General features: G+C 33.8%; 1 protein-coding gene and 1 pseudogene across 2 annotated transcripts; one reads left to right on the plus strand and one right to left on the minus strand.

The window, feature by feature from the left end:
- Positions 1–644: 644 nt before the first annotated feature.
- Positions 645–5,187, plus strand: LOC133305689 (uncharacterized; annotated as a pseudogene).
- Positions 5,188–6,696: 1,509 nt separating this feature from the next.
- LOC133305711 (protein trichome birefringence-like 42) lies at positions 6,697–9,263 on the minus strand. 2 transcript variants are annotated; one of them, XM_061505956.1, is made up of 5 exons: positions 8,983–9,263; positions 8,298–8,472; positions 8,027–8,205; positions 7,765–7,923; positions 6,697–7,076 (listed from the first exon to the last, which is right to left on the minus strand). In XM_061505956.1, exons 1-5 carry the CDS (start codon positions 9,255–9,257, stop codon positions 6,809–6,811), a joined length of 1,056 nt encoding a protein of 351 aa, XP_061361940.1. In that variant the 5' UTR covers positions 9,258–9,263; the 3' UTR covers positions 6,697–6,808. The 2 variants fall into 2 exon arrangements, with proteins under 2 accessions (XP_061361940.1, XP_061361946.1); XM_061505962.1 differs by having other exon boundaries at positions 8,298–8,488; positions 8,983–9,158.
- Positions 9,264–10,658: the final 1,395 nt, after the last annotated feature.

Consider the following 10,658-nt stretch of genomic DNA (forward strand, 5'->3'; position numbering starts at 1 on the left):
TATGTTATTTAAAGCTTATTATTTAGACACATAATGATTAGAACGTATATTATTTAACTCCTTATATATAAGTGAAAATGTTCTTATTACATAAAATGTTAAAAATATCCTTAACAACCACAAAGTATTAAATTATAAAAAAATATCAACTAATTCACAATTCAAATTACATACAATTCATTCATTTATATATATATATATATATATATATATATATATATATATATATATATATATATATATATGTATGTATTTTCTATTTAATTTTTCATATAATTCTTATTTCATTTTTAATTTTGACTCTCTATTTTCTTTTATCAAAAGTTGGAGCTATTTAACATTTGGATCAATATTTTTTTTTTTTCAAAATAATTCAAATCCATAAAGAAAAGAAATTAGCCGTTATTTTAAAAATCAAAATTAACACGCTAATGCGTACTGTTTGCGCCATCTCCCAAGGAGCCGTTATTTTCCCTCATCTTTTTTTCCCCAATAGTTAAGGTGCATAAATAAATAGGTCTCTGTTGAGTGTTGAGTATTCGAGCTTTGAAAGAATCAAAATTCAAAAGAGAAGAAAAGAAAGGAGCCGTTATTTTCTCTCATTTTTTGTTTCCCCAATAGAATAGAATAGAATAGAAGAAAGGATGGGGTTGGAGTCGGAGAGGATTCGAAAAGGAAAGAGACAGAGAGACATCACTGCTTATGATGTTTCGTCGAAGGAGGATGAAGTTGCTGAAATCCTCGTTGAACTTTCAACTCTGATCTTGGAGTTGCAAAGTCGATGCTCTGTGATCCCTTTACTGTGGGGACGAAAGAAGAAGAGAACTCCCGTTCCCATTACTCGTCGTCTTCACCAACACCAACACTGCTTCAGTCAACACTCTCACTCTTTCGGTAAATTTTCTCTCTCTTTCTCTCTTCTTATTCTTCTATGTCAATTCTATGTTCCCCGTGTTTTCTTCTTGTTCTTAATTTCGTCGGCTATTACGATGTTGTCGGTCTGGTTAATTTGTTTCGTTTTGCTTCTGAAAGTGTTCTTTTTTTTTCTTGTTATATTTTCTGATTCTTGGTGCTTTCGGTTCTTCTTTGTTTTTGGTTTCAGCAATAACAGAAAATGTATGTTTTTCTTTATGGGACTGTTTTCTGCTGCCGATTTATGTCTCTTTATTTATTTATTTATTTATTTTTATTTTTTTCATTCAAATTTTTCTTGGAGATTGAATTAATGGTATAAGTATCAGTGGATGGAGAAAGATTGAATGTGTTGTCTCTCATTTGTTTTAGGTGACTTTCTTGCTAAGGAAAAACAAGTGCTGCAATTGGGAGGAGATTGCTCTGTTCTCTCGACCAAGTCCATGGAAGAAGGTTCACCATCAAAGAAACACAAAGGTGAAATCGTTGAGAAGCCAGAATTGCCATTGGAATTTAAAGAAAAGTTTCAAGAAATGGTTGGTCGTCTGTCCATGGAAAAAGGTTCATCGTCAAAGAAAAGCAAAGGTGAGATTGTTGACAATGCTGAATTGCCATGGGCGATTAAAGAGAAGATTCAAGAAATGGGAGGTTCTGAAGTGAAGTTGGTGATTCAGAAATCACTCTTCAAGACTGATCTGTCACCAAATCATGGGCGTTTCTCAATCCCAGTTCAGAAAATGGAAAAGGAAGCAAAGAATTTTGTAAGGGAAAGAGAGGAGTCAATCATGGCAGAACGTCAACAACAAGGACAGAATCAAAGGCTTGCTGGATTGCCAGTGTTTGTAATGGATCCCAGTCTTAAATTTTACAACATGCATTTGAAGAAATGGAAAATGGAGAAAGCTGTGGTTTACAACATCACCAACGGATGGATGGATCTTGTGCGCAGTAACAATCTCAGGGTCAACGACACTGTGCAACTGTGGTCTTTTAGACTCAACGACCAGCAGTTATGTTTTGCTTTTGTCAAGCTTTGAGAAACTTTCTTATGATGTTTCTTTTAAACTTTCTTTCGTTTCGTTTTGGGAACCTCTTGTTTCCTATTATGTTTGTCGTGTGTTCTGCCTTTTTTGTGTTTTCTTTTTCTTTTTCTTTTTTTTTTTTTTTTTTTTTTTCTGTCCTTGTAATGTAATCGATACTGTTTCACAAATATAATAACATACGATGGCTTTCTTTTCAATTCTAAATCCCTAATCGATACTGTTCCTTTAACTTGCAACTCTGCAATTGACGATGGCAAACGAACATTGGCGGGAAAACGAACCGGTGGTGGGAAACTACTGTAAAAAGAAATCCCTAACCCCCCCAATCCCAATTTGGCATTGTTCTGTTCCAATGGCGCAAACCGAAACCCTAACGCTCCTTCACGCGATCGAATCTCTCGTCTCTGATTAAGTGGTATCTCACTCTCCCTCTCTCCCTCCATTTCATTTGCCCCTTAATATTAATAAATATATTTTTCGTTTTACCGTTGCATAGATCATATTCTTGTAAGTGTTTAATTGGTTCTAAAATTGAAAATATATTTGATGAATCCTCGTGTCGATATTCATGAAGTGCGTTGTGTATAAATCTGAATTACCATAAGGTGTAATTGATGTGGCTGACATGATGTGATGTGAACCTCTGTTTAATTTGAATCTTGGATGAGATGAAGCTGGACACGTTAATACCTCACACTTATACTCACTCTGTGCATTGCTATTGAGATTTAGCTTTGAAGGATATCTTTGCCTCTGTGTATATGGTATAACTTAGATTGTAGCCCCACATGGTTACACTATCTTTAGCTTTCTTCAACATACTGCATCTTTAACATAACTGAACCAGTTTGGTGTATGTGTCATTAAGTTCTTTTTAATTCTGCTGTGTTGCTGCAGTAGTGCTGTTAATTACGATTATATAATTTTCAAACTTATTAGATGGGAATGTAAAGACTTAGGGGTCCTGCCAATTTTTTGTCGGAAGAAAATATAACAAATGATAAACAATGCCTTACACCTCACTCACGCCTTTGAGCAGCTGTTTGCCGTAATAAATGAAGTAGTAAGCATTAAATTCTATTTTGTTAAATTCTTTGAAGTTTATATGGAGTGGTTCATGATGTTTGCTGTTGTATTTCTGGCATGATCAGCAAACTAAACATCCTTACAAACAACTTAATCTTCTTATTTTAGTCCTTTTTACACAAGGACTTGTTCTTTTTTTAAAAAAAAAAAAAAAGTTGCAGATATATGATGAGCAAATCATCTATCTGCTGGATCTAAATCAAAGAAACCTGCAGGTAAATTCTAAACCATTATAGTCTTTTTCTTCATGCTCAACTATTTCATACTGAAACTGGTGACTTGTTGGTTATCTATAAAGCCAAAAGATGGTTACAAGCACAACCTCACGGGTGTATCACCATCGGGGATGATTTAGTTTCTAAATTCCTTACCAGATACTTTAAAACATCAAAATACATCAAGATGAGAAGTCAAATTTCTTGTTTTGCAGAAAGAAGGTTGATAGCAAACTCAATACACAATAAATAAAAGTAGAACAGCAACTGAAATTAAATTAGAACTACTCCACTGAAATCATAAAAAATCTGAAACATCTTTTTATATATATATATATATATATATATATATATATATATATATATATATTTAATGACAATACACAGAATTGTAGAAGCATGCATTGGAGAGACATGTTCTCTCCTTATTCTCCTAACTTTCTGAACTTAAATTCTGCCTTCTCTTACGTGTTTTTCCAGCCTTTATTATTTAGTCTCCTAGTACCTACAATAACTTCTACATCAGCTACATTACAGCAGATACATTCCCACAATAACTTACATTCCTACAATGATTTTTATAACAGTTGCATGATAGCAGTTACATTCCTACAATAACTACTGCAACAATTATATTCTCAACAACTAGGCAGTTATCTGTCTTTCCCCAATTCTCTTCTTCTACACAGTTTATGCCAGACAATTGAGAGGACTTTGATCCCTTGTAATTCCTCCCTCCTAGAATAGACTCTGGTGATGAGAGGTTTCTGTTGTTTAACAAAGTTCTTCTTCTTTTTGTTCTCCCTTATATATAAAGAGTCTAAATAGTTTTATTATTTGCAGGGTTGCAAAGATGTGGAAAGAGTTGCAGGTTAAGATGGATAAACTATTTGAGGCCTGATTTGAAGAGAGGAATGTTCTCGCAGCAGGAGGAGGATCTTATAATCAGTCTTCATGAAGTCCTTGGAAATAGGTAACATATATTGAAGGATGATCAACATATATAATAAAACAAGCTTCTTCTTTTTTCTTCAAGGTTATGAAATCATTTTCTTTTGTATATCAGGTGGGCTCAAATAGCAGCACAATTACCAGGGAGAACAGATAATGAGATTAAAAACTTTTGGAATTCATGTCTAAAGAAGAAGCTATTGAAGCAAGGGATTGACCCAACTACACACAAGCCTCTTACTGAAGCTCATGGGAAGGAAGAAACAAAAAGCACAGAGACAACGCCTATACAGATACCATTGTCTCAAGGGCCTTCAGCTGCATCAACCTTAACTTCATCACAGGGTTCAGCACTTCTAATAGGTGATTCGAATTACTATGATTGTGGGCTAACAGAAGCTTCAAGAGAAGTTTTCATGACCAAGCCAGCATTCGATCCTTTGTCCTACTATGATTTCCAAATGGGTGTTATGCAATCTGGTTATAACTTACCTCTGAGTCCTTATCGCAAAAGCCTTAGACCATTTGATCAGAACCAGTTTGGACAGAACTCAAGCAATGGATTCTCTTCAATGCCAAGTTTAACCAATTCAGATCATGGGAACGTGTCGGTGACTGAGTTTTCAGACAACAATTCAGCTTCAAAAATAAGTTCCTTGTTCATGAGCTCTATTTATCGGTGATTGGGTGAAAGAAAGTTCCAGCAATAGCTCAAACATGAGCTCTATTTATCAAGGAGGAGGGTGTAAATGAACAGCATGATGGAAAATGCAGGGTTCTCGTGGGACGGGGAGAACAAGTTGGACCCTTTGTTTCAGTTCCAAGTCAATGCCATAAAATCCGAGGATTCCAAGACAAGTTCATGGGAAGATCAAGGGCAACTGCAGACTCACAATTCCATATATTTCACTAGCTTTCCATTAACGTCACTGTCAGAGGGTCTAACAGGAGCAAATTTTGATGTGTTCCAGCATATATGAACTGTAAATTCATTCTTTTAATTTTTTTTTTTTTTTTTGAACTCCCTCTTGTTGAAACAAGGTAGCAAAGATAGAAAGATGTTGATAGTACAGGAAATTTCTAGCGAAAGATTTGAGATGATTTCCCCCCTCCACGCATTTATTTTTCCTATGGATGTATCCGTTTTCATCAGCCAAAGTTTGAATAACTAAGTATTCTTGAATATTAATGAGTGAAGCTAATTTTGTTTCATGGCTGTAATATTTCCATATTGTTCTACTGATGAATTGTTACCTGCAGTAATAATACCTAACAATTTAATCTTGTAAAATAAGGTAGGTTGAGTTGTAGTATTAGCAGCCCATTTAGCAAAGTGAATTAGACTCAGCCCACTTACTTTGATGCATCTAACTTAATCCCTATATGGCACGTTATGTATTTTGATGCATCTAACTTAATTACCCCAGCACCCTCATTAATTTCAGAATTAGTATTGTTGATACCACTGTCTTACGAGCTGAGCTAAGATAGGATGTGTTTCATAACCTAAACCAGTCATTGTAAGAGTATATGAAGATGTCGTAGATGTCTTCTTCAATTAGGAATGGATCCTCTCATGTGACACGAGGTCATATAAGAGGATTTCATATATAAATTAACAATGATATTTTTCACATTGTTTATCTGAATGCGTTCTCCCATCACTGTCTATTTATATCCACATGATTGAAATTCTCTAACGTAATCTCATATCACATGATAGTATCCATTTCCTCTTCAATTAATTTAAAAGGAAGTCCAGTCATAATTGTGTTTGTGGTGTTTAAGAATCTTGAATAGCTCCGCAGGTCCTTCCTTCTCCTTCCATGGGACAAGTTTGGCCACTAAGCTTTGAAAAATGGCGCAAAGGAAATGTAACATTGTGGAATTGGATTCCTGCTTGAAAACTTTCATAGGACAATTCTTTGGCCATCAAGTTTGGATTCCTTCTCTGGGTATCTATTAACTTCATAGGCAAATTAATTGAAAAATGTTTCACATTATAATTATATAAAACAGTTGCTTCGGATAATGGCGTAAGAAAATGTAACAAAGCAATCGATTATAAAACACAAGAAACCTGCAGGTGCAGACACAAGTTTCTAACTTTCTCGTCTCAAATTTTGGCGAGTATATTTTATTTCTTTACATAAAATGCATTTCAAGGTGAAACAGGATGTTACAATATTTTCTAGGAAAGGTTTATCTTTTAACAGAGGATGCAAGAGTAGTTTATGTTTGCCTTACCTTAATTTTCAATCAATACAATTAAGTTATAGTACACGTAACATTCATCAAGGGCCTTAAAGTTGGCGTTTTATGCTTATCTTCGTCACATGTACATGAAGTTTGAATTTGTTTAGTACCAAATTCATTGTATTGGCCAAGAAAATGACTTATAGAAGGTGATATTTTAGGCATTGAAACCCCAAGATAAGCAAGATACAGTGTAGTTAACGTCAAGAAACGCCACTTCCACTGTTGAGAGTTGAGACTAACCCCAGCTGCTACAGTGTGTTATATCTACTATCCAAATTCATGGAAGTCATGTTTCCTCAAGGAGGAAAAAAGCATAAGTTAGAGATAAAAAGGATGATAATATTAATTTCCAAGCAAAGTAGCATACAAGATTTCATTCCAAGTATCAGGAACACCAGCTAGACACCAGTGACTGCAGTCCTCATAAGAAGTGCCTCGGCCTGTGTATATAGAAGGGTGGCCATCTATCCTCAGTTGTGTGAGCAAAGTTGTGTCAAGCAAATAAACAGGATTTCTCATGTTACTCAAAACGCTCTTTACAATGTCCACACCAGGATAAGGTGGCATTGGTCCTTGCTCTGGTTGAGTTTGACCGAGACAGCTCTCTCCCCTGGAAAGTTCAGGAAAAAAAGGTGAGTCTTTGAATGCATTTTTCTAATCAACATTATTAACCATAATCAATTAGGTGTCATAGGTATTATGATTTTGTACTCAACAAAATCATTTGCTTTTCTCTGGCTCTCTCTTCTCAGGAAAATGATAAATTCATGTAGAGTTTAGATGGTTAGATTAATGGTATACATAAACATTTAGCTGGCACTTAGTTTTTTAATTAAGTGTATTTTTAACCATTTATGCTTAATTTTTATACTATCAGGCCTTATCCTATACTATGCACCAAACATGCCCTAAGAGACAGGATTTTACTAATGAAGGGCTTGAAGAGTTATGGCATACAAATCAACAAGTGAGGTATGTTATGTATGGTGGTACACTACATCAACCAAGATGGCTTGGAATGTAACTTAATTGGTGTTTTTCTATACTACCCCTATTCTCATTTTCCTTCTTATAAACTGATATTTGAGCTGTCTCAACTGGTAAAGTCTATTGTATTGGGGGAAAGTACTTGAGGTCAAATCCACTTTCATAAAAGGAGGAGAGGGTTTCAAGGGTAAAAAGAAGACTGTAACTCATACTCAGATTAAAATTGCTGATAATATCCAACTATAGAACTCAAAAGTATTTTGAGTTTTTATGTGAATTTTAGTTGGAGTGAAATGAGCAATTGAGCTTACTCAGAATGGACCGCAGCAATTCCTTGGAACAAAACTGTAGTCTTTGAGGGATCAATGTTAGAGTCAATCCATTTAGACCAAGTGGTTAACCCAATCTTGTAAGCTTCCATGTGATCCATGTCTTTGATTATCTTATCGCCCACTTGAAAGTAAACCCATCTGTGAAACATTAACAAGATGGCATTAGCCACGTGCCTTACCTTCTCTCATAAATATTCTGCATCCAAAATCTGCAAAAATTGTAGTTCAGAAACATCAATACGTTTGAGACTCTCCTGTGTGAGTCCACCAATGGTAGGTATTGAAAATCAAAACATCTACTCCTTTCCACATGTGCCCAGATGTAATTGAGTCCAGTTTTAGAATTCTGCCTCTTTCTTTATCATGAATTACATCCACTAGGAACCCATTTTTCAACCACATTATTGAAGCTTCATATTCCTATAACCAAAGATAATTAAACACAGTTAATCAAACAATTTCCAAGGCTCAAATTTTCCCATGTAACTGAGATGGAAACAGAAGATGACTACCGGAAATGAGAACACAGAAAGATGCTTTGTTAGAGTTGTTGAGATGTAATTTGATTCTGGGACTGCAACGTGAAGCATACAAGTAAGTGACTGCCACATATTGTTGCTTATGGAGTCCCCTACAAACATTATCTTCTTCCCTCTATATCTCTCCAAGAATTTCCCACCATCAAACCTGTTAACCAACATCACTTGTGAAGGGAAAAATCAAAGTAAAAACAAATTCATCTTTGAATTTCAAAAGAATTATTTTAAGGCTGCCAAAAATAAAAAAAGACAAATCCCATCCCAGTGAGTACACAAGGTTTCCAAACAAATCCCGGTACACAAGGTTTAGGGATGAGGTACATCAATTGTATGTACACATTTTTTGCAATTTTTGAACTTCAAAACACTTGATTTTAGGCCTAGACAAAAAAAAAAAAAAAAAAAAAAAAAAAAAAAAAAAAACCCATATACAAAGACTCCCTCGGATTGATTATGCACAACCTTAATATTATATTTTTTTATAAAGAGACTGATTTTCATACTCTGAATCCGTAATTTTCCGATCACAATAAGCAATCTTAGTGATACTCCAACGACACTTCCAAATGAAAATAAAATGCCCATGTGATGAAATTTATAGAAAACAAAATCTAAAGATAAGAAAAAGTGGAAAGTGGAAAGTGGAAACATTCATTACCTTGGAAGGTCACAACCAGAGGGCTTCCATCTATACCTGAGGTATTCGTGATCAGGTCTACCATTTATGAGACAATTAAATCCCTTCCCTATGAATGGACAATTACTTGAGGCATCATAGAGAGGGTAGTTGGAGTCATCAACAACCCAATTTCCTATAAAAAAATCACACCCTTCTTGTTTTTCTTTTCCCTGCACTTGGTACACTGGAGGTGCTACTGCCCCCAGAACAGCAAAGGCATGTGCCAAAAGACATAACCAGAAATAGAATGCCATTTGAAATTGTCCTCAACCCTTTTCAGACCATAAAATGCTTGCCATTTGTATATCTTTAGAGAGAGAGATAGAGAGCGCTTACATCGAGGAAAATTATAATACTGGTAGAAATTATTGACTTTACGTGCATGCCAAAACGCCAATTAAGATTTCGATTTTTCCACTTTTTCTCTTCCTTCGACGCTTTGTTGCAAATAAAATTGCCCACAAAAAATATTGAAATTGTCATTTCTTACATGTTACATCTACGGAATTGCGGTGAAATTGTCGTTTAAATAGAAAGCTTTCGATAATAGTTCATTTTTTCTGCATATAAGTTTCATGCGGCAAGTGCAATATGATATCGTTTTAAGGTAAAAATTATGATTTTTTATAATTTTAATTTATTTTAAGATTATTCTAGTCTTTATAATTACAATTTTTTAATTTTTTAATATTAAAATAATGTCATTTTAAAAATAAATACAGATATTTTTATGATCTTTTATTTAGTTTTACAAACATTATGTGACTTTCTTGATTTTAAAAATAAAAATGTTCTCTCCGTTAATTTCACTTTCTTCGAAGCAAATATACCACAAAATAGAGAGGAATACGAAGATGGATAAAGGACAATAAAAATGAAATGTTTCGTAGAAAATATTAAATTTCTCACTAAAATGTTAAAAACAAAAAGATTCCACCAAGTTTAAATAGGAATCAGAAAGAAAAATGCTAGGAATGTATCCTCATTACATAACTGCATCTTGGTATGCCACATTAATAAAATTCTGTATTTATATTGTAAATTAAAAATACATTTTAGATATTTAATAGTGATTTTTGTTTCTTTTTTGTATTAATAAATAAAAGTATAATATGTAAATATTTAGTTTAATAAATATGAATATACTATTTTTAACATTTATGATATAGGAATTAATATTTCTTATGTTTATTTAATACACATATAAAAAAAATGTGACACTTATATGGAACATATGAATAAAAAAGAAAAAGAAAAAACCCACGCACTTTTATGTTTTCGCGTATTGGCTGTCGGTGCATTTTGCTGCATTGCTTTTATTGTTGGTTCGATTTCGAAGGTCCATTATGAGAAAAAGTAATATTATTCATTTGAACGAAAACTTTGAAAATCCAAATCAAGTACAGTCCATAACACGAAACTGAACCTCGCCTCTGCAGATCATGCCTGCAGCCAACTTTCTTTTCATATTGTATTATATTTAGAAACTTATATTTACCACGCCTATTTATACTTTCGATGATATCATTTTAATTTATTTATTTATTATTTAGAATTTGGGATAAGTACCCATCTTTATATTTACTTATTTTATTGATCTAAATATTATTGGAATAAATTACGTCAGGAAATCTCACTTCATCCTTTTGTGATGA

This window comes from Gastrolobium bilobum, unplaced genomic scaffold (genome assembly GCF_033153095.1).
Source record: "Gastrolobium bilobum isolate Gb01-03AN ecotype WA unplaced genomic scaffold, APGP_CSIRO_Gbil_v1 utg33251, whole genome shotgun sequence".
Taxonomy (NCBI): Eukaryota; Viridiplantae; Streptophyta; class Magnoliopsida; order Fabales; family Fabaceae; genus Gastrolobium; species Gastrolobium bilobum.